A 19,557-nucleotide genomic window follows, 5' to 3' on the forward strand; every position below is an offset into this window, starting at 1 on the left:
ATCTATTCTTTATTAGAATAGACGTTGAGGGTCTCCTTTATCTGTTGTCTAACTGGCATACTGCATTCCTTCTCCATGGCTATCGCGCTTCATAATCTAGAGTCACGATACTAACTATCATCAATAGGTGCGCCACTCCCATAATTCCGGTTGATGAACCGCGACTCTCGTTCGTGCGTGCGTCTGTCCGAGCAAGCCTCTCTCTATATCCGACCAGTTTAGAATAATAGCTCAAGTCGTCAATTGATGGCCTCCCCGCAGCCGCCGAACGTGACGACTCCAAAGCCATCGACGCAGCAAGGTATCGGCGAGTTGAAGCCGCAGCCGAAATTCCAGAGCAGCCCGCTGCAGCAGCAGCAAATGTACCTACAGCAGCATCAGCATGAAATGCCAGCCTCGCTGCAACAGCAGTTTCTGTTGCAGCAGCAGCAGCCACAACAGCAGCAACCTATGACACAACCGCAAATGTTCCAGTATCAGCAGATGCTTCGTCGACAACAGATGATGAATGGAGGTGTCCAGCAAGTCTCTGGAGGAGCACCGATGGGTGTGCAGCAACAAATACCCGGAGGTAATGCAGCTGCCATTCACGGCGGCGGCAGTCAGAATTTGCCGCCGGGGTATCAGTTTCAGAATCCGGCTGGGATGGCTGGTTCCGGTATGCAGATGGCAAATCAGAATGTTCCACAGCACATTTTGCAGCAGCAAGTCCAGCAGGCTATGGCCAAGCAACAGCAGCAGCAGCAGCAGCAACAACAACAACAACAGCAGCAGCAAGCGCAGCAGCAAGCGCAGCAGCAGCAACAACAACAACAACAGCAAGCGCAGCAACAACAGCAAGCGCAACAGCAGCAAACGCAGCAACAACAGCAAGCGCAGCAACAATCACAACCACCGCAACAAGCGCAGCAGCATTTACAAATTCCACAACAGTTCCAAAAGTCAAATCCCCTTCATAGCCAGCAACCAGGTCTCCAGACACCAGGTCAAGGTCAAACGTCTCAACTACAACCGCACGTGTTGTCAGGAGGAGTCCAACCCGCACAACAGGCGCAGTTTGTGCCGCAATCTATGCAATACTCTGCGGCCGCCCAGCAGCAGCTATTGCAGCAACAGGCGCATCAGCAGCAGCTTGCTCTTGCCGGCGGTATGAGCATAAGTGCTTCGAGAGGGTATGAATTGCGTTTGTAATAACCCAGGCTGATGACTAACAGCTTTTAGAAAATCTATGAGCGGACTTATGAGATTATTGTCGCTATGCGAAAGTCTGAGCATGGGCACGGAGCAGAAAAAAGATCTTGAATACTGGAAAAAATTTGTTCTCGAATATTACACCGAGTTAGGGGGAATGAAGTACACGGTTGTAAACTCTAGTGACAAGATTCCTAAACATTACGAGGTTCCAAATCTTGCACTACCGCGGTATTATCATACTCTATTCCAAGACGGGGTGCGGAAAGTACAGATTATTCCGGAAAATCCAAGAGAGATTACAATGGCGCAGGAAGTTCATGTGATTGAATGTGGACGCGCGACGATGATCTATTGGTTTCAAAGTGGTTCTCATGTTATGTCGCATGGGTCTTTGCGCGTGTTTATGAATTCTGCTTTACGGATCGATAGTCTTGAGTTTCATTCTCATGAACATAGCGAGTTTGTACCGCGAAGTATAGCAATGGCTGCCGTTTCGACTAATGCTAATGCACCACCGACAGGTGTAAAATCCGACAATGGGCAATCATCACCCTCGACTGTAACAAGTCAGGCAGCCGCATTGACTGCAGTTTCACGACCACAAGTTAATGGGTATGGAATTACCGATGCCTTGACACGATTCTTGCAAATTACTCAGGTGATGGCCCAAATGAGAGAACTCGTGCCGTATTATTTGACGCCTAGTAATACATCTGGTCCATTGCAATCATTCAACGCATTTGTAAATCTGATAAATGTGCAACGGGAGTCGTCACAGCAACAGCAACAACAGCAGCAGCAGCAACAACAGCAGCAACAGCAGCAGCAACAACAGCAACAACAGCAACAACAGCAACAGCAGCAACAACAACAACAACAACAACAGCAGCAGCCGCAGCAGCCGCAACAACAAGGCTTACAAGGTCCAAACGCTGACGCAGCAAAGAATCAGCTCACGCAGCAATTCCAAAGCACACAGTCACAACTTCATAATCAGACAAACGTAATGGCAAAGCCTTTACCGTCGCCAGGTCTGCAACGAAGTCAGACTGACAATGAAAATAGTGACCTGAAGCGCGAATCAGATAGTAAAGATGACGGAATGGCGGCTGATAGTACGGACGAAGGAGGAAACCAAGGTAAAGATGGTGCCGACGTTAGTAGTGATCTAACTGTACTTGAAGGTTCAGCGGCTGAGCAGCAGCAGCAAGGAGGTGACGCGTCGGCTAATGACGCGTCGCCATCGCCTAGTCATTCAGCGTCGAGTCCACATAGCGTGGCTAATAAGCGACGACGCGAACACACGGCCGGACAAGGAGGAGAAGCGGGAGTTGAAGCGATAGAAGTCAAAGAGGAAGAAGATAAAGATGTGAAAATGAGTCCGAAGATGGCGAAGCCGCCTTTGAAGCGAGCGAGGACCAGTAATAGCTCCTAGATTTTCGAGATTATATTCGAATGTGAGATGATTTTTCTTTTTTTCTCTTGTTTTCGCTTGGAATAATGATGATTGCATGTTTGCCTGCATTTTCTAGTTTTGAGTTTAGTTGGAAGTATGGATTTTATTGTATATTAGTGCTTTATGATTTTTCGCTGGAGTGGATTCGTAGATTCGTACTGTTTATTTGGATGTATCTGTTTAGAGCTCAATGAAACTTGCCGTGATCACCATAATACCTATTGTATGAACCTTAGTTATCTGAGTTAGTTTCATAATTCAAAAAACTAATCACTTCATTTGCCACTTTGAGAAAATTGCATACGCGTCTGTCTTTCTCTCTCGGTATCAAATGCATTCGATTGTTTCCTACTTGTATCAGCACATGGCCCCAGATTTTTGGCGGAAATTCCGAGATATCTGAAACCCGACTTGCCATTACCCATTCTTATTATTGTAAAGATGACTAGTTATTTACTGCCTTTCTGATAGCATTTAGCAATCCACCTTTACCACCTTACAGGCTTTTCGCAAAGTAGATGAGCGGCTTTGAGTAGCAAGATCAATGAAAACTTAAAGTTGACAGGCACAATTTCAAATAAGGCAAATATGATACGTAAACCGCATAGGCGAAACTATCGCCGGGACGAGTATCTTTGCTACGGCATTAGTCTGATCCCAGCCGATCTCGAGATATACTCTAAGCAGACTAGATTGCATGCGGAGGCTTAGTCTTGGCAGATCAGTACGAGGTGAAACACATCTTTTGTCCAGATGTGCTCTTGAATAGGAACCGTCTGAACGCTGTGTTGACGCGGTTCACTTCTCTGCAGAGGTACATTCCCGGGTACAGTTTCTTATTTGACGACAATGATGACGGATATTAGAGCAGTATATGTATACGTAGAGTCCGCTTACAGTGCTCGGAAACACTCCTATATAATAACAAGTTGATTGTAAAGCCAGCGTAACGACTATTATGGTGAGGTCATCATCGTTCGCTGAATGAGCAAGAACGGAAGCATTCTCTCTTATTCAAAATACTCTCATTAGTCTCTCCACCACATCTCTAAATTATAGATATCGAAAAGTAAAAACATCTAAATATGCCGGCAGATTACACTGATCCCCAAATATCTTATCTCAAAATGCAATTCCAAAATTGTCTAAATATGAATACAATTGTCAGCATCGTATACATTGCGCGGCTGATAATTAACCTCTGGCACTGACGCGGCGGCTTACATTAACAATGGAAGACCTATTTGGTATGAGAATATGCTGAACACTTCATCATTTGCCGAGTTAACTAATAGAGTACATAAACTACTGCCCGGGACTAATTTTGATATAAACAAAGTAGGCATACATGCTTATAGGGAAGACAGAAGGATGCATGTTAGCGAAGGATTGATGATGTACTCGTAATCGAGGCGCGCGGCATCAGTCAGCCTCCAGCAACGTCAACAACTCCTCCAGCCGCTGAAGTCTAAGTCTCAATTCTATTGTCAAGTCTAAGCCTCAATTGTCATTCTATCTTTTATCTAGTAGGAGTCACAGTGGAGTACGGACTACGTGAGAGAAAAAGACTAGTGCGTAAGCTAAGTTTTGCTTATATCCGAATACGGCATGTTTCAACTCTCGCTTGCCCGTAGTCAGCCATGCGATAGCTATATAAATAGATGGCTACTCGTCTTTGTCATCTTCCAAATTTATACAGCCAAATCTTTATATAAAACCAATTCATACACAACGAAATTTCTTATACAACCACAATATCACACACACAATCATGCCTACTTATCCTGATGGTTACTATGTAGATGGATCGGAGTACTACAACGGTTCATTTTACAACTCGACTATTTGGTATGATTCTGACATGTCCCAATATGGCTATGTCCCTCGCAAAGGTGCAAACCTCGCCGGACTGATCATCTTTGATATTGCACTTGCAGTACATATCAGTCTTGGGATATACTACCGACAAATCTGGTTCGGCGTTTGCATGGTCTGCATGTGTGGACTTGAACTCGGTGGATACATTGCAAGGTACTTGTCTGCTCGGAATTATTGGTTCCAGGGAGATAATTTCATTGCACAAATAGTGTGTCTGACCATTGCTCCTGCCTTTTTTATGGCGGCAATTTATTTCCTGTTCGCCGAAGCAACCATTATTTGGGGTTACCAGAGGTCGAGATTGAGTCCGTGGAACTATTCTCGCATTTTTATAGCAATGGATTTTATCTCTCTTATTTTGCAAGGTATATACACACCTGATGTAATGTTCACGTGCTTGACTAACATTCTGATGTAGCTGCTGGAGGAGCGCTCAGCGCAATAGGAGATACCAGCGACGAAGTCACTCGTGGTCGCAACATCATGCTCGGCGGTCTCTCTTTCCAAGTTTTCGCTACCACCCTCTTCTTTTTGTTTTGTGCTGATTATGCTCTACGGACAAGAAAATGGCAAAAAATTGAGCGCTCGCATGACTTCCAGAATCCAACTGACGAGCATAAAGCTGACTATCCTGATCGACAGGCGATAATCCCGACTGGAAATGGAAACGGAAAAATATCTCGGTTCTTTAACGATATTCCCACCGGTGCTGCACCTGAGAAATTTGCTCGTATCCGCAACTCGCGAATGACATATGTGTATATTTGCGGAATCATGCTGTCGGTGATATTCGTATACATCCGTTCCGTGTACCGAATTGCCGAGTTGTCGCAGGGCTGGAACGGCTATTTGATGGAAACAGAGGGGTACTTTTTGATCCTTGATGGGTTGATGGTTGCTATTGCAATTGTTTTGAGCTGCATCTTTTATCCAGCAATTGTTTTGGGTCGGATGAAGGTCACTCAGGAGTACAAGGAGGCGGTGAGGATGGCTGAGTCGGATCGAGCGAAGGAAGAGGAGACTCTGCCTAATCTGTACCAGCAGAAGGAAGAAGATATGGCTTAAGAAGCTGTTTCTACAATTAAATGGCTCTTATGCTCTCTGTTATTTGACAAGGTCATGGATGCGAACAAAGAATGATACAATTGGAGGAAATTGGTACAGGATGGGCGAAGGTGTTTTTTTAAGGTGTATTTAAATCGGAGATAAAGCAAGGCAACGAACATAGATGAGCCTATCACAGAAGTGATTCGACTGGCGGACCATCTCTTCTTACGTTCAGTATACTCTGCACTTGTATAAATATCATATTTGCTACTTCAATATTCCGATGTGCCGCTTCTGCCAAATTCGGTAATAATTTGAAACCCCATTTACTGATTCCAGATTTCGCCACTTCCCACCTGCAAGACAGCATAGCCCCTGCAACACAACAACAATAAGAATTTTATTCTATCTTTATTAAAATCTTTTCTGAATAAATACACTGATTATTGCTTTGCTTTCACTGCATGGCCGGCATAGGTATAATGGATCAGGAGGTTCAGCAAGATAAGCATGCAGATACCTTGAATCGTCAAAATATCCATTTTCTCGCCATATATCTTGTTTGTAAAAGCACTATTTAGAATATTCAAATATGGCGGAGGAATACAACGTCACAAATGAAGAACGGCAGCGTAGCACCATGAACGTCTGTGCATGTCCGGCAAACGAGAATCTCGCCGCAGTCATTGTGTCGCCATCGCAGTCGTCGCCCATGCCGATCTTGGTGTCTGCTTTCGGAAATCCTGGCACGGCATCACATTGCTTATTACCGCTGATTTGAGAAGGGTGGATATAAGATCCCGTATAATTATAGGCAGAATGTACGGCAGCAAATCAATAATCTTGTCGCTCAGATTATCATGCTCACCCTCATGCCTGCCTTCTTTACGATGCTGCCGAGAAATTTTTCTAATCAATGTCTTTATTTTCTTTATTCTATTATTCTATAGACTAAATATTGAAATACAATGATCAAAATACAATCAATTCACACATTGACAATTGGCAAGAGGTATATCAAGGCTGCGTCCCATTTCACCCTCAATCCACAATAATTGAGGGGCGAGATCTTCTGCTGCCATCGACCAGTTAGCTGCGCGCTGTACTCTAGATTTGCGCAAGACCACCGTCGACAGCAATCTCGCTGGCAGTCATGAAGCTGCTGTCTTGCGACGCGAGGAAAGCGGCCACCGCCCCAATTTCCGCCGGATCGGCCATGCGCTGGAGAGGATTGAGCGCAGCGAAGGCCTTCATGCCTTCCACGCCTAGCGCTTCCTTTGCGAGTTCGGTCGCCGTCGACCCGGGCGACAGCACGTTCACACGGATGCCGGTGCCCTTCAAGTCCTCAGCCCAGGTCCGCGCGAGGTTGCGCACAGCCGCCTTACTCGCGGCGTAAAGACTGAATGCAGGAGCCCCCGTGGCGCCAGCGCTCGAACCGGTCAGGATGATTGAACCTCCTCGGCCCATCAATGGCAGCGCCTTTTGGACCGTGAAGATCGTTCCCTTGACATTGGTGTCGAGGATTTCGTCGCAGTGCTCAACGGTGATTTTGCCAAGCGGAAGCTGGCTCCCCGTTCCGGCATTAGCCACGACGATGTCGAGCGATCCGCGTTCGGCTTTCACCTCCGCGTAGAGTCGGTCAAGGTCTGCCAGATCGGACACCGAGCCCTTCACCGCGCGGGCATTAGGCCCCAGTTTGGCTAGTGCCGCGTTGAGCGCATCCTGACGGCGGCCAAAGATGAAAACGAAGGCGCCTTCCTCAATGAAGCGCTTTGCCGCCGCGAGACCAATGCCCGTGGCGCCGCCCGTGATGACGGCGGTCTTTCCATTTAGTCGAGTAATCTGCATCTGTTCTAATAATTGTTTTTGAATATGCAATCCAATCCGTTGCGGAGACCATGACTTATAGCCTGCTTGATGCTATGACTACTACCGTTGAAGCTATGACAAATGCCCATTGATGTATGACAAATACCTATTGTTGCTATGACAAACGCTCGCTGAAATATCAACGCTTCGTAATGTCTTTAGTAATCAAAGGGGACAAATGCTCGCTGATAGATTAAGTTCACTACGTCATTAGTAATCGAATCTAGTAATCAAAACGGCAATCTGTAAGCAAAGGCACTCCATCGCAGTTCGCGTTGCATGATTAGTAGAAGCCGTTACAAATCAGTAGAGGGAAGCAAAAACTGTACTATCTACGAGGCCGCCGTTGCTGTTGGCTATAATATAAATATTCCCCAATGAACCAGTATGCTGTAACCTCTATCTACACTCAGAATTATGGCAGGCAAATCCCCAGTCATCCTCATTCTCGGAGCAGGCCCAAATATCGGCCAAGCAGTCGCCCGGACCTTCGCCTCGAAAGGTTACAAGGTTGCTCTTGCTTCGCGTTCACTGAACGAGGCGGATAGCACGGCCAATTCACTGCACATCTCCAGTGACTTTGCCAACCCTGATGATGTCGTCAATGCATTCAAAAAGGTTAATAATGTGTTTGGTATCCCAAGTGTAGTCGTTTATAATGGTAAGCACTGATACTTAAAGTGCTCTTATATTCTTTTACTGAGATATCGCAGCCAGCTCCGTGACGGTGACCTCTCCTGAGGACCCCTTGGCCCTTCCACTGGCTGCTTTCACTCGGGATGTGACAGTCAACGTTACTAGTGCTTTTGTCGCCGCCCAACAAGCTGCCTTAGGTTTTGCAAAGCTTCCTGATTCTGCTTCAAAGACCTTTGTTTACACTGGAAATATCATGAATGTGGCTGTCATTCCGTCGCTTTTCGACCAAGGCGTTGGAAAGTCCGGCGGCGCACATATGGTTTGGGTTGCAGCAACCGCATATAAGGACCGTGGATTCAAGTCTGTTTTTTCTTTTCTGCTTTTTTTTTCACTTTCAAAAATGCTAAACTGTTATAGGTTCTATTATGCCGACGAACGAAAGGCCGACGGATCAGCCAAGTATAGGGTCGACGGAGAGGCGCACGCAAAACTTTTCTGGGGACTCGCTCAGGCGAAGTCGCAGGGTCCGTGGCTGCAGTCATTTGTCAAGGACGTGGGATATAAGGACTTTGGTCCGTATGGATTGTAGTCTATATCGTAGGTTCTGCCGACCTCCTTAGACATGCAAGTCGCCATAGCTAGCATGCGAGAGGTGACTGCCAGAGTGCTACATTATTTTCTTCAGTTTTAGTAGTTTGGGTAATTTCTGTTCCCCTTAATGCACGGCCCTTATAATAAAGACGCACGATCAATCATACATTACAAAATCGATTGAGGTATTTGAGAGACTCATCAAAATCGCCCATGTTTATAGCCTAGATTTGATAAGCAGTCAGCCCATTTTACAATGGGGCAAAGTTGACGAGTATATATAACGCCTTGTCGAGTTCATCAATTACATTATCAAAGCTCTAAAAAAAATAACTAGTTTGAGGCGGGTCAACGATGACCAAAACAACTGATATGTTAAGTATCGCTTATACAAATAGAGAGTGTACAATCTCGTTCAGCCAGAGTACTAATAGTCTTGCTTAACCAATATCATATCTGCTTGCCAACCACGTCCACAATCTTGCCCAGCTATATAAGACATAACTCGTAAATATAGTAACATTGAAATATATACACCATGAAACTTGCAGGTCGATTTCTTTCTACATTTTTGAGCGTATGCTGTATCTTTGCAGATGTAAAAGTGTCTGCTATGACGAAATATTGGTGAGGGTATAGTAAGTAGTACCGCAGCAGAAGTTGATCTTCACAAAGGTATGACAAACAGCAAACATTCGGTAACTCGGCAAAGAGTATTCAACAACAATAAACTAGATAGAACATCCATTTAGTAACCGTACGCAGTCGCGTTCTCGTATTATCTTGTAATTGTGCATCTTGTACCTGCATATCCGCGTAGGTTTAGACTGTTCGTGTTCGTGTTCTTCGCGTCCGTATTCTTTATCCAGGCATGCCAAGCAGCGTTGTTCATACTGAACCTGGCTTGCTTCATGAGAAATATGGATAATTCCGAGTTCATTAGTATGCTTAAGGGAAAGAGAATAACGACTCGTAAGTTATCTGAGATTGTGGCTTGATAACAACAGCAAATTGTTGATTATGGAGCAAGTCAGGGTCGAGCCCGGCGTGAATTGGAATCCAAAATTAAGACCGAAAAGCCCACCGAATTTTAACATCCAATCTCTCCCCCATTCTAATTCTATCCTACACTTTGTTGTCAGTTCTATTGCCTTGCTTTACTATTCTTTGTAGTGAGTCTAATTTTAGTGTTTATTTGATATAGTCAGTATGGCGTTCTACTACAAGCCTATCACCCTTGTTGCGATCTGGTTCGCGCTCTCAAACATCATTGTTAGTTGGGTATGTGGCTCCTTATCGGCGACTTCGCGTCAATGATAATATACTCTATCCCGCAATTCGCACAATATTCTTTGTATTCTACAATGATTGATATTGGATAGTTTGTTAATTAACTCTTTTTTGTTTTATTATTTAGGACGCATCGTATATACTTGCTCGACCACATTCCTTCCCTGGCGGAAAGTTGCACTTCATCTGGAAGCCTTACGCCCTGTACGTATCCTCAAACTATTCCCGTCTTTATATGCATTTTCCATTTCAATTTCAATTACCTCATTCTAATCTCATTTGTTCTTTTGAAAGGTATGGTACCATTGACTATGTCTACGGATGGCCCGCATATAACGAAAAGGATGGTTTCCCAGCCGCCCAATCATTCCTCACACTGGTAGAGGCAATCTTCATGTCAGTCTACATCTACACCTCTTACTTCACCAAGTCTCCCAGCACTCGTCTCACCGGTGCATTCATTGGCTTAATTGCCGCTACTTCTTGCTTCTCAAAGACTGTTCTGTACATGCTTTGTGAATATTTCTCGGGATACAAGTATGTCGGTCACAATCCGCTACCGACGCTTGTTATGCTGTACCTTATCCCGTCTGCGCCGTGGATTTTCATGAATTTTTACTCTATGCTTGCCATTGCTGGCCAGCTGAAGAGTGCATTGATGTCTATTCCTTCTGAGACTGATAAGAAGACCAAGTGATTTTTCGATCAAGGAAGAGGATTTTTGGCTTGAGGAGTGGAAGGTTTATTTTTGAGCAAAAGGAGGACGATTACCAATTCGATGGAGTCTGAATTAAGCATTTTGCATGCTATCATTCTTGTAATAATAGATCAGCAGTATGTTAATCAAATTTAACGAAGATTTGCTATATAAACTTATATGACGTATAATAGCGTGGGATTACTATTTAATTTAATGCTATTTCATCCTTTAACTTAAAACCCAAAAATCAAACCCAAGAACATTTTCTCTCCACTCTCCTTACAAAGCCAAAGAATATGAATATTCATCCTCGACATTCTGCGAGATCCACAAAACGACACAACTGAGCATCATCAACCCATTCGATATCACATTGCTGATTCCAAAGTATAGAGTCGGCCATGGAGTCTGCGGCACGATATATTTCAAAATCAAAACAACTATACTTCCAGCAAATCCACCAGCTAATAAAGCAAATCCCATAAATAAGACAAGTCGCGCCTTCCACGCTACACCTTCACCGCCGTATGAAAAAGAGGCTTCGGAAGATAGTCGTGCTTTATCAATAGAATTGATGACGATGATTCCTAATAATGAGCAAATACCCGGAATCCAGTCAACAAATTTCACATGTACATAATATGGATTGAATTTCTTTGAATAAATTGCTGAATCCAAGAAAAACCAAAAGCCAAGCGAAAAGAGACCGCCGGCGAGATACACGCCTGCCGAACGTACACTCGCCGAGGTTGGCAAGGGGGGTAAGGGGATTGGAAACCGGAAAAGCTTGGAACCTGTTGACATTTTTTCTAATCAATTAGATTTAGCTAATATCGAATTGCGCAATGAATAGATGTGGTTGCTGTGTAGTGAATGAACAGCTATAGTGGACCGGTGAGGATCCTGAGTGGCGGGTGACCATCGTCTAATCTGGAAGTACGTACCCCAATTGCTTACTTTCCTTCAGCTGAGAAAATCAACCGCATGTCATGAAGCAAAAACACAATGTATTGCTGAAACGTCCAAGTCTTGTTCAGACGTCCAACTATCCTACTATCCTCTAGTAGAAGACGCTTCAGCTTACATTAAAATGCTCCCTCTACTATCTTCTACTACGCTTATATCGCAAGATGCAGCTATGTCCTCAGTCAATGACCCTACTAACTCCAAAGTTTCTATTGCTTCCCCTAGTTTGATGTCCAGTCAAGTCTGCTAGAATGTTTTGATGCTATAATTTCACTGCTGCTTATGTGCTTTGACTAATATAATGATTTTGATATTGATGAAGAAATAAAAGACCAAACGAGAAAGCAAGCAATTTTCAAATCTGATACATACTCGAAGAGAATAAGCCAATATGAAGAATACCAAAGAAAATACAACGAAGAGACGTGTAAACAAATAAAAAAAAAGCGGCGACAACAATTCTCTATAGACCGTAAATGTTCAGAACTCATTAGGCATACATAACCAAAGTCTATCATTCTAACTACCGCCACACTTCAGCAAAGATAAATGCAATTTACTTCTCGTCATTAGCAAACTCTGCAACTTTCTGATCCCAGACTATTTTATTCTTCATAATCTGCTCAGCAGCATACCGCATCTCCGGGACCACTTCACTGATTGCTTCGAAAAGCGGGAATGCAAATGTATTTATGAAGAATAATTGACCTTTAGCTAACGCAAAAATCTCTGACTGTGGGGTCGTTGCTGTCGATGAAGCAGACGAAGGAGGCAAAGGCTTGAGACCTAGTCTATGTTCTAAAGTGGCCATACTTTTGAATTCTTCGGTAAGCACTGTTCCCCAGTGCGTTGAAATGTCGAGTCGTCGAGCCTATTATCCAGATAAACAAAGTTAGCAAGCAGCAATTCCACATTACAAATCCTAAACTATGCACGTACGACATTGCTGATATCAGCACATTTGATCAAACAGGCGCATAATAATCGCTTGTTGGTCCCACAGTCACTCTCCAAAATTTTCCCGCCATTCTGTGCAATATCCTTCATTGTCACCGAAATTTTATGCATGTATTCACCATGCACAGCCATATCAGTTGCCAAAATACTCTCAACAATGATATCATTTATCGCACGCTCTCGGCGCACTGATGGCCAGTATTTGCTCAGGATTTGGCTGAATGCCGCACAGTGGAATGACTCGAGAACGCTGCGGTCAGAGTAAATGCGCGCAAGTGGGGAGCGCGCCGAGATGAGAAAACTGTTGGTGACACCGGGGTGGCCGACATCATGACCTATTGCAGTTACTAATAAAGCAAGAGCGTCGACCGGGCCGAGTAGATGGGAAAAAGAATGCTGATGATGCGCTGAAGCTGTAGTCGAAGTGGTGGTGGCGGTAGCGCTGGTGGTAGTTGTTAGAGAGGGCGTAGGCGGGATAACGTCCATAAAAAGCAGAAAACAAAAAGTAGCTTGTAAAACATCTACCACGTGTCGAAAATTATGGTATGGGTTCACAGGCTGATATGATTTTCTGAGCACGCAGATAAGCTTCTTCAATTGATCCAAAGGCAGAATAAATGATTTGACTTCTGGCATTGTGAATGCGTGCTCAAATATGTAATATGCGCAATTTGCAAGATCATCGTCGGAGAGTTGATGGGCTGGAAAATCCCAGTCGCCGATTATTCGTCGAAAATACTCTTTCTTATCGGAATCGATATCGTCAAATACACTCTCTGGCGAAGAGGAAGACAAAGAAGAAAAATCAGATATCGAGTAATTCAAAAACATGTCCTTAAAGAAGGCTTCTATAAACATCTCCTCCTGAGTCACACCTTCTTTGCGCGTCGTATGCGCACCTATCCATTTCGTTGTCGGATTGTTAAAAGTGGCGGCGCTTCGCCTGGCTTGCGCTATGAGCCCTCGCAATCTAGTCGACTCGAATAGAGACTTTGCAACAACGTCTGCTGCGCCAAGATTAATCAAGTTTAGCATTTCAGAGTCTTCGTCTTCGACCAAAGGCACGGCCAGCAGTGTGGGTGGGTATTTGCGCTGCCGAAGAGTTGATAGAAGGTTATCTGCCGGACAGTCGATGAAGAGGACGAGCGATGAAGTTGTGTGTATGACATTGTCGATATATTCAAGGCACTGCTTTTCCGACACAACACAATATACTTAAGAACATGTCAGCAATTAGTGTTAATACTGCGCACAGCAAACAACAAAAGACGGACATACATTCACCAAAGAGATCTACAACAACATTGAGATTGCGTGCCAGTGCAGGCTCAACCTCTAAGCCCAACGACTCCACCCGCCCGGAGGCAGGTAATCGAGGACAAACGTAGCACGCACTAAAAGCCATTGCACTTGTTTCTTCTCGACTATATCGGCCTCTCTCGTTTTTCTCTATCGGAGGGGGGCAAAACGAGCGGCGCTGGCAAAAATGTCCAGTGACAGACGAACCTAGCAAATGAATAGCCCTAACATCGAGATATAGTTTGCGCGTTATATGGGGACGGTGATTTGTTTTTCCGAAAGGTCTCACCTTAGGCTTCTACGCTTCATATTCATATAACTTCTACAATTCGTATAAGAGCTTGATCTGTTTTAATAGAAAAAACAAATCATTTATACTTAATATCTTACAGAATATCCCCCTCGTCATCTATGCCAACCGCCGTAAATCTCGAATGACTTTCTCTAGCCGCCGCCTCTCCTCAGCCTCAGCCTTCATAGACTGCGCATGATTCGTCTTCATCTCGGTAACCATCTTTCTAAACTCTTTCCGCAGCACGGCGACAGACGCACTTTCAGTCGGCGTATTTATAATGTTACTGGCAATTCCATTACCGCTAGCATGTGTGGCAAGAACTTTTACTCGAGAATCAGCCATTCGCGATTCTAGTTCGAGATTATGTTCACGAACAGCATCGAGTTCACGTTCAAGTGAGGCGCGCTCGCCTTCGAATTCAAGAGATTGCTGCAATAATGACTCGTAGCTTGCTTTGACCTGTCGCAATTCGGCATGCAAGCTTGAGTCTGTCTGAGCACCAAGAGGAATCGTGCGCGACGCTTTTCGTGGGGATGATGAAGGTGCTGTCGTATCTGGCAGGGCCGCGCTTGTAGACGATGATATACTTTTTTCGGTCCGACGTGCCTCCATATCAGCCAAGCGCTCGTTAAGAGCAGCATTTTGCATCAAAATTGTTTCGAATTCAGCAGCATGCTCTTCTGAAAGATTAGAATAATCATTCTGAAGTTTCGAAATCTTAGACTTCAATTGCTGATTTTCCTCCGCTAAGGTCTGCTTTGCCTTGTCGGCTGCCGCAATCGGCACACTTGATGCGGTTGCCGCGCGAAGTCTAGCAATCTGCTGATCCTTTTGCGCGTTAAGTTCGAGTAATCTATCAACTTCTGTTTGAGTATCTTCAAGATTTTGTCGCAATTCAGATTCAAGTAATGCGCGACGCGAAAAATTTTCATTGCTACTGCTAGCAGCTGCTATCATTGATCCGGCTGATGCCAAATCTCGAGTATATTCCTCTTCTTTAGACTTAAGATTTTGTTGCGTAGTTTCTAATTCTGTTTTCAAATTTTCCAACTCTTGACGCAGGGAGGCGATAAGTTCAGTAGATGACGAGTTCTTGTTTGTATTTAACTGTTCATTTAATTGCGCATTTTGTGTTAAGATAGCTTCAAATTCAGAGGCATGCTGGTCTGCTTGTTGAGACAGTTGCTGCTGAAGTTGTAAAATTTGCGCATTTAACTCCGAATCTCCCGAACTTACAGTCCGAGTTTGTTGATGAGCAGAAGCAAGTTCTGATTGCGTTCTTTCTAAATCTCTGGCTAGATTCTCATGCTGGTGACTTTTTTGAGCCGAAATCTCCAACAGAGATTTTTCTAATTCAGAAATCGATTGCTGCAGTTCAAGACGGCTATCTTCGCTTTTCTTTAGTGCAATCCGATCGTCGAAATTAAGCAGCTGAGAAAAATCAAGAGTATCTGATCCATCGGCTGACGAGCTGTCAACTGTCAGCAGTGGCTCGATGTCGAAAGGCACTGATTTTCCAGAAAGCTCATCAGCAGGCGCTGCCAGGATTGACGAGAGCGGGAAGATGTAATGTTCAGCAGCTTGCTGGTTCAAGGCAAGATAATGCGAGAGTAGCGAGCGTTGCTTTTGCAGCAGGTCATCTTGACAGATATATATTTCTTTTTCAAGGGTGTTTAAAGGCGATGGAATAGTGGACACAGTCTCGGTAGCGGGTGAGCTAAGCTTGCGGAGTAAGGTTTCTGCTGCAGTCGTTGATGAATGGAGATTTTGCTGGTGCACGAAGGAAGAAAGACGAGAAGTTAGAGAATTTATGTCCTATATCTAAATATCAGTAACAAGACTCATTAGACTATAGAAGAAAGAAGACGCACGGAATGCAGAGAGCGGACTTGTTCGGGAGGCAGCAAGCAAGCAGACTCGGTGGCCGCCGCGTCGAGAACCGCATCGCGGAGCAGCGAGAGCATAATCGACGAGAAATTGCCCGCAGATACTGCTAGAATACACGACAGGGCAATAAAGAGAAAGAGATTAGGCGCAAGTGTAGGTTGAATGAAATGAGAACCGGTGAAGAAGGACGCGTCTGTTGACAAAATGTGGCCGAGCCCTGAACCTGGCTGGACCGGACCCAACCTAGTTTGTTGTGCCTGACCCGCGGTATATGTCCAGATACCGGACTGCGAGTAAGATATAATGTGTATTTATGTGAAATTCGCCTTATTTTTTGTCTATTAAAAATAGAGAAGTTTATTGTACTCTTCAGAATAGCCAATCTTGGGACTGCTGGGTGAGAAACCCCCCTTATTAAGTAATCAGCGTGAGCCGCGTGTGCCCCTGGCGACATAACTGGGCAAGAACACTGATTTTCTCATTCTTCGTCTTCTCTTTCCTATTATTCTTCCTCTTCCTTTTCCTCTTTATTCTCTTCTTTTGCTCACCTTGGGCTTCTTCTGCTTGGCTTGCAGCATCCAGCAATGCAGCAGCCGGTACTCTATCGCAGACCGCCTCCGCCAGACTCAATCAACCGCTCCATGCCTCCTCCACCACACCTGCCTTCTTTCTCATCCTCCTCCGCATCCTTCTCCTCTATGGCCCGCTCAGAAAGCCAGCGCACTGCCTCTACTTCGACCGCGTCGTCGCCAACATTCTCTATGATTTCGGCTTCGCGACAATTGTCTTTAGGCTCGCAGCAACTCCCGGCATCGCTCTTCCAAATTGCAGTCTCTCTCATCACGCGCCTAACAACAGTACCCGGTCTCGTGCTGTATCTTAAGCAGGCGCGCTTTTCTTCGCAAACTGATACTCCTTCGATGCTACTCTCTGCCTCGTCTTTTGATTCTGCTGTCACGCCGCATGCCGGGGAATCTGAAAAGCCTGAGCCGTCGTTCAATCTGGCGTCAAATGATATCGACCCGGTCACCCAGCTTTGGCGATTTTTGCGGCAGGGAACGTCTCTCTGTGTACTTCTTAATGAAGTAACAGAGGCTTTAGAGTCAAAAAATGGTGGTGAAGAAGCCGAGTCAACTGACGACGATGAGGAAGCGTCCGACATTACAGAGACTGCGCGTTCTTTACTGGTTGTTCCGGATCCCCAGATTGTTGCCCCGGCGCAGCAAGATTTGAAAACATGCAAGAGAGGAGTTTATGAATTCGTTTTGTCGTGCAAATCGAAATTAGGATTTGCTGATGATGACTTGTTTACGGTTATGAATGTCTTTTCCGATGATACTTCGGACCTCCTCAAAGTTACCCGCACCGTCAACTTGGTTCTTGATCTCTGGGATGCTACTCAGAGTAGCACGCCCGCAGCATTACCCGATGATCAGAAAAGCATACCCGAGGAATCTTCTCCTCCTTCTACGTATAGCGCCAAAGTAGTGGAGGAATTACTGCAGACTGAGAGGAAGTATGTGCAGGATCTAGAGCGTCTACACGCGTACATGAAAAAACTACAGCACGAAGAACTAGTCTCGGCAGACACGATCCATTTTCTTTTTCCAAACCTCAACGCGCTTGTTGATTTTCAACGCAAATTTCTTGTCGGAGTCGAGACAAACGCGCGATTACCTCAGCCAGTGCAAAGATTCGGCGCCTTATTTGTATCGGCTGAATCAGGGTTTTCGATTTACGAGTCTTATGCGTCACAACAGAAACGAGCTTCAGACTTGGCATTGCGGGAGGCGCCGAAGCTTGCTAAGTTGTCCAATTTAATTGAGCCTACGTACGAGCTGCCGTCTATTCTAATCAAGCCTATACAGCGGATTTGCCGGTATCCTCTGCTTTTGAAAGTGAGTTTGATTCTATTCTATATACCAAGGTTTTTATTGAAACTAACAAGGTACGCAGGAACTGCTGAAATTTACTCCCGAAGAAAATGATGGATATGATGAACTATTAGAAGGCTTTCGCGCGATGAAGCGCGTCACGGACCGCGTCAATGAAAAACAAAGACAGACCGAAAACAAGCTAATTGTAGCTTCACTGTGTGCGCGGATTGATGGATGGAAAGGCCATCATATCGAGCTATTTGGTGATTTAATGCATGATGGGATTTTTCAAATGGTGGATGTGGATAAAGAGTATCACATCTATTTGTTTGAAAACATTTTACTGTTTTGCAAAGAGGAGAGTATGCCCACCCCGGCGTTGATAAATGGTCGCGTGCCGTCTTCATCGGCGATGTCGGTAGTTAGTAGTTCTGCGGGGTCAGTAGCAATGTCGGCATCGTCAAGTATGTCGAGCACAAGTACTACGAAGAAAAAGAAGCACAATATGGGGTTATCTTCTGTTGGTAAGAAGGCTAGTCTGTCGTCATTCTCAACATCTTCTCTTATGTCGCATACGCCGCCGATGACAGCGTCGAGCACGTCTAGCGCTGGAGGAGGAGCACTATACCTTGAAGGTCGCGTGTATGTTGATAATATAATTGACGTGACCACATCGACGACAAAAGTTGAATCCGGCGACCCTTTAGCGAAAAGTGGCTATCACCTTACGATATACTGGAGATTTCAAACCCCGCCATCCGCAAATGAAGAAGCAAAAACCGAAGCAAACAAATTCTCAATCAGGTTTAGAAATGAGGAGCAGTTGCGGCAGTGGCACACGACATTGAGGCAACTGATTGAGAGCCGCAAGCAGCAACGCACAGAAATAGTTACTGATTCAGCGAGTATGATGACGCCTACGCTGTCCAACCCAGGGGTATTTGTGCCGTCGCATGGACACTCAAGCTCGCTTTCGGCGTTTGCTGCAGCGGCAGCGGCAGCGAAGGGGCTACGACAATCAGACGCATCGTCTAATTCGATGCAGCGAGTGGCTTCAAGTTCGTCATCGCAAATGCAGCAGCCTGTGCAACTAACGTCAGCGGCGCAGTTTGTCGGTGCCGAGACCGGTCCCGCGAGACCTCCGGGGTCCATCAAATTGCGGCTGTCGTTTCACACGGATAGTTACATGCTACTACTACCCGAGAACGTCACATTTTCGGACATGGTTACGAAAGTGGAGAAGAAGCTGCGCCTGTGCAATAGTTCTGCGTTTGACGATATGGTGCAAAGTAATGTTGCCGCTGGGGTGAATGGGTGTCGCGGTATGGGCTATAGATTAAAGTATAGGGATGAGGATGGGGATATGGTTGTTTTGGACAGCGCGGGAGATTGGGAGGTTGCGTTAGAGAGCGGGGTGGAAGAGGGTGTGGTTGATGTCTGGATATTCTAGACGCTTGGTTTCGTCTCATTCAGTCATTCAGTCATTTACTCATTTATTCGTTTGATCATTTAATCATTTGATATGGTTGTTTGTTTTTCGACATATGGGGTCTGGAGTTTTTTGATGATTTATTGATACTGTTTTGCATATTGATTGGCTTTGATGACACAAAAT

General features: G+C 45.0%; 9 protein-coding genes across 9 annotated transcripts; 5 read left to right on the top strand and 4 right to left on the bottom strand.

Moving 5' to 3' along the window:
* Positions 1-246: 246 nt before the first annotated feature.
* Positions 247-2,629, top strand: V2V93DRAFT_382592 (LIM-domain binding protein-domain-containing protein; the record flags this gene model as incomplete). Its single annotated transcript, XM_066912158.1, has 2 exons — positions 247-1,172; positions 1,222-2,629. 2 exons carry the CDS (start codon positions 247-249, stop codon positions 2,627-2,629), a joined length of 2,334 nt encoding a protein of 777 aa, XP_066763487.1.
* A 1,580-nt stretch (positions 2,630-4,209) lies between these two features.
* V2V93DRAFT_92330 (RTA1 like protein-domain-containing protein) lies at positions 4,210-5,894 on the top strand. Its single transcript, XM_066912826.1, has 2 exons — positions 4,210-4,893; positions 4,947-5,894. The coding sequence occupies exons 1-2, from the start codon at positions 4,422-4,424 to the stop codon at positions 5,591-5,593; spliced, it is 1,119 nt and encodes a 372-aa protein (XP_066763488.1). The 5' UTR covers positions 4,210-4,421; the 3' UTR covers positions 5,594-5,894.
* A 601-nt stretch (positions 5,895-6,495) lies between these two features.
* Positions 6,496-7,684, bottom strand: V2V93DRAFT_375457 (NAD(P)-binding protein). Its single transcript, XM_066911502.1, has one exon. It carries the CDS (start codon positions 7,421-7,423, stop codon positions 6,683-6,685), a length of 741 nt encoding a protein of 246 aa, XP_066763489.1. The 5' UTR covers positions 7,424-7,684; the 3' UTR covers positions 6,496-6,682.
* Positions 7,685-7,732: 48 nt separating this feature from the next.
* Positions 7,733-9,143, top strand: V2V93DRAFT_375461 (uncharacterized protein). Its single transcript, XM_066911503.1, has 3 exons — positions 7,733-8,105; positions 8,158-8,440; positions 8,498-9,143. The coding sequence occupies exons 1-3, from the start codon at positions 7,862-7,864 to the stop codon at positions 8,667-8,669; spliced, it is 699 nt and encodes a 232-aa protein (XP_066763490.1). The 5' UTR covers positions 7,733-7,861; the 3' UTR covers positions 8,670-9,143.
* Positions 9,144-9,546: 403 nt separating this feature from the next.
* On the top strand, positions 9,547-10,833 carry V2V93DRAFT_375464 (uncharacterized protein). The gene is made up of 5 exons (XM_066911504.1): positions 9,547-9,643; positions 9,702-9,808; positions 9,876-9,952; positions 10,089-10,165; positions 10,256-10,833. Exons 3-5 carry the CDS (start codon positions 9,881-9,883, stop codon positions 10,656-10,658), a joined length of 552 nt encoding a protein of 183 aa, XP_066763491.1. The 5' UTR covers positions 9,547-9,643; positions 9,702-9,808; positions 9,876-9,880; the 3' UTR covers positions 10,659-10,833.
* Positions 10,783-11,565, bottom strand: V2V93DRAFT_375467 (uncharacterized protein). The gene has a single exon (XM_066911505.1). It carries the CDS (start codon positions 11,463-11,465, stop codon positions 10,941-10,943), a length of 525 nt encoding a protein of 174 aa, XP_066763492.1. The 5' UTR covers positions 11,466-11,565; the 3' UTR covers positions 10,783-10,940.
* Positions 11,566-11,841: 276 nt separating this feature from the next.
* On the bottom strand, positions 11,842-14,053 carry V2V93DRAFT_375468 (uncharacterized protein). The gene is made up of 3 exons (XM_066911506.1): positions 13,863-14,053; positions 12,567-13,798; positions 11,842-12,498 (listed from the first exon to the last, which is right to left on the bottom strand). The coding sequence occupies exons 1-3, from the start codon at positions 13,987-13,989 to the stop codon at positions 12,184-12,186; spliced, it is 1,674 nt and encodes a 557-aa protein (XP_066763493.1). The 5' UTR covers positions 13,990-14,053; the 3' UTR covers positions 11,842-12,183.
* A 239-nt stretch (positions 14,054-14,292) lies between these two features.
* Positions 14,293-16,441, bottom strand: V2V93DRAFT_350694 (uncharacterized protein; the record flags this gene model as incomplete). The annotated part of the gene is made up of 3 exons (XM_066907970.1): positions 16,050-16,441; positions 15,359-15,993; positions 14,293-15,118 (listed from the first exon to the last, which is right to left on the bottom strand). The coding sequence occupies exons 1-3, from the start codon at positions 16,140-16,142 to the stop codon at positions 14,293-14,295; spliced, it is 1,554 nt and encodes a 517-aa protein (XP_066763494.1). The 5' UTR covers positions 16,143-16,441.
* Positions 16,442-16,763: 322 nt separating this feature from the next.
* On the top strand, positions 16,764-19,392 carry V2V93DRAFT_392727 (uncharacterized protein; the record flags this gene model as incomplete). Its single annotated transcript, XM_066912485.1, has 2 exons — positions 16,764-17,963; positions 18,022-19,392. The coding sequence occupies 2 exons, from the start codon at positions 16,764-16,766 to the stop codon at positions 19,390-19,392; spliced, it is 2,571 nt and encodes an 856-aa protein (XP_066763495.1).
* Between the last annotated feature and the right edge of the window lie 165 nt (positions 19,393-19,557).

Source organism: Kockiozyma suomiensis, assembly GCF_038497685.1.
Source record: "Kockiozyma suomiensis strain NRRL Y-17356 unplaced genomic scaffold V2V93scaffold_16, whole genome shotgun sequence".
Classification (NCBI taxonomy): domain Eukaryota; kingdom Fungi; phylum Ascomycota; class Lipomycetes; order Lipomycetales; family Lipomycetaceae; genus Kockiozyma; species Kockiozyma suomiensis.

What these genes read in the sequence shown, in the direction of transcription:
- V2V93DRAFT_375468 (XM_066911506.1), bottom strand. Translation starts at nt 13,989, where the DNA reads ATGGCTTTTAGTGCGTGCTACGTTTGTCCTCGATTACCTGCCTCCGGG. An exon ending in TGTAGATCTCTTTGGTGAAT is followed by an intron (nt 13,799 to 13,862) that starts GTATGTCCGTCT and finishes CATGTTCTTAAG; the next exon opens with TATATTGTGTTGTGTCGGAA. An exon ending in GTGCTGATATCAGCAATGTC is followed by an intron (nt 12,499 to 12,566) that starts GTACGTGCATAG and finishes TCTGGATAATAG; the next exon opens with GCTCGACGACTCGACATTTC.
- V2V93DRAFT_375467 (XM_066911505.1), bottom strand. Translation starts at nt 11,465, where the DNA reads ATGTCAACAGGTTCCAAGCTTTTCCGGTTTCCAATCCCCTTACCCCCC.
- V2V93DRAFT_375461 (XM_066911503.1), top strand. Translation starts at nt 7,862, where the DNA reads ATGGCAGGCAAATCCCCAGTCATCCTCATTCTCGGAGCAGGCCCAAAT. An exon ending in AAGTGTAGTCGTTTATAATG is followed by an intron (nt 8,106 to 8,157) that starts GTAAGCACTGAT and finishes GAGATATCGCAG; the next exon opens with CCAGCTCCGTGACGGTGACC. An exon ending in TATAAGGACCGTGGATTCAA is followed by an intron (nt 8,441 to 8,497) that starts GTCTGTTTTTTC and finishes AAACTGTTATAG; the next exon opens with GTTCTATTATGCCGACGAAC.
- V2V93DRAFT_92330 (XM_066912826.1), top strand. Translation starts at nt 4,422, where the DNA reads ATGCCTACTTATCCTGATGGTTACTATGTAGATGGATCGGAGTACTAC. An exon ending in TATCTCTCTTATTTTGCAAG is followed by an intron (nt 4,894 to 4,946) that starts GTATATACACAC and finishes ATTCTGATGTAG; the next exon opens with CTGCTGGAGGAGCGCTCAGC.
- V2V93DRAFT_375457 (XM_066911502.1), bottom strand. Translation starts at nt 7,423, where the DNA reads ATGCAGATTACTCGACTAAATGGAAAGACCGCCGTCATCACGGGCGGC.
- V2V93DRAFT_375464 (XM_066911504.1), top strand. Translation starts at nt 9,881, where the DNA reads ATGGCGTTCTACTACAAGCCTATCACCCTTGTTGCGATCTGGTTCGCG. An exon ending in CAAACATCATTGTTAGTTGG is followed by an intron (nt 9,953 to 10,088) that starts GTATGTGGCTCC and finishes TTTATTATTTAG; the next exon opens with GACGCATCGTATATACTTGC. An exon ending in ATCTGGAAGCCTTACGCCCT is followed by an intron (nt 10,166 to 10,255) that starts GTACGTATCCTC and finishes TTCTTTTGAAAG; the next exon opens with GTATGGTACCATTGACTATG.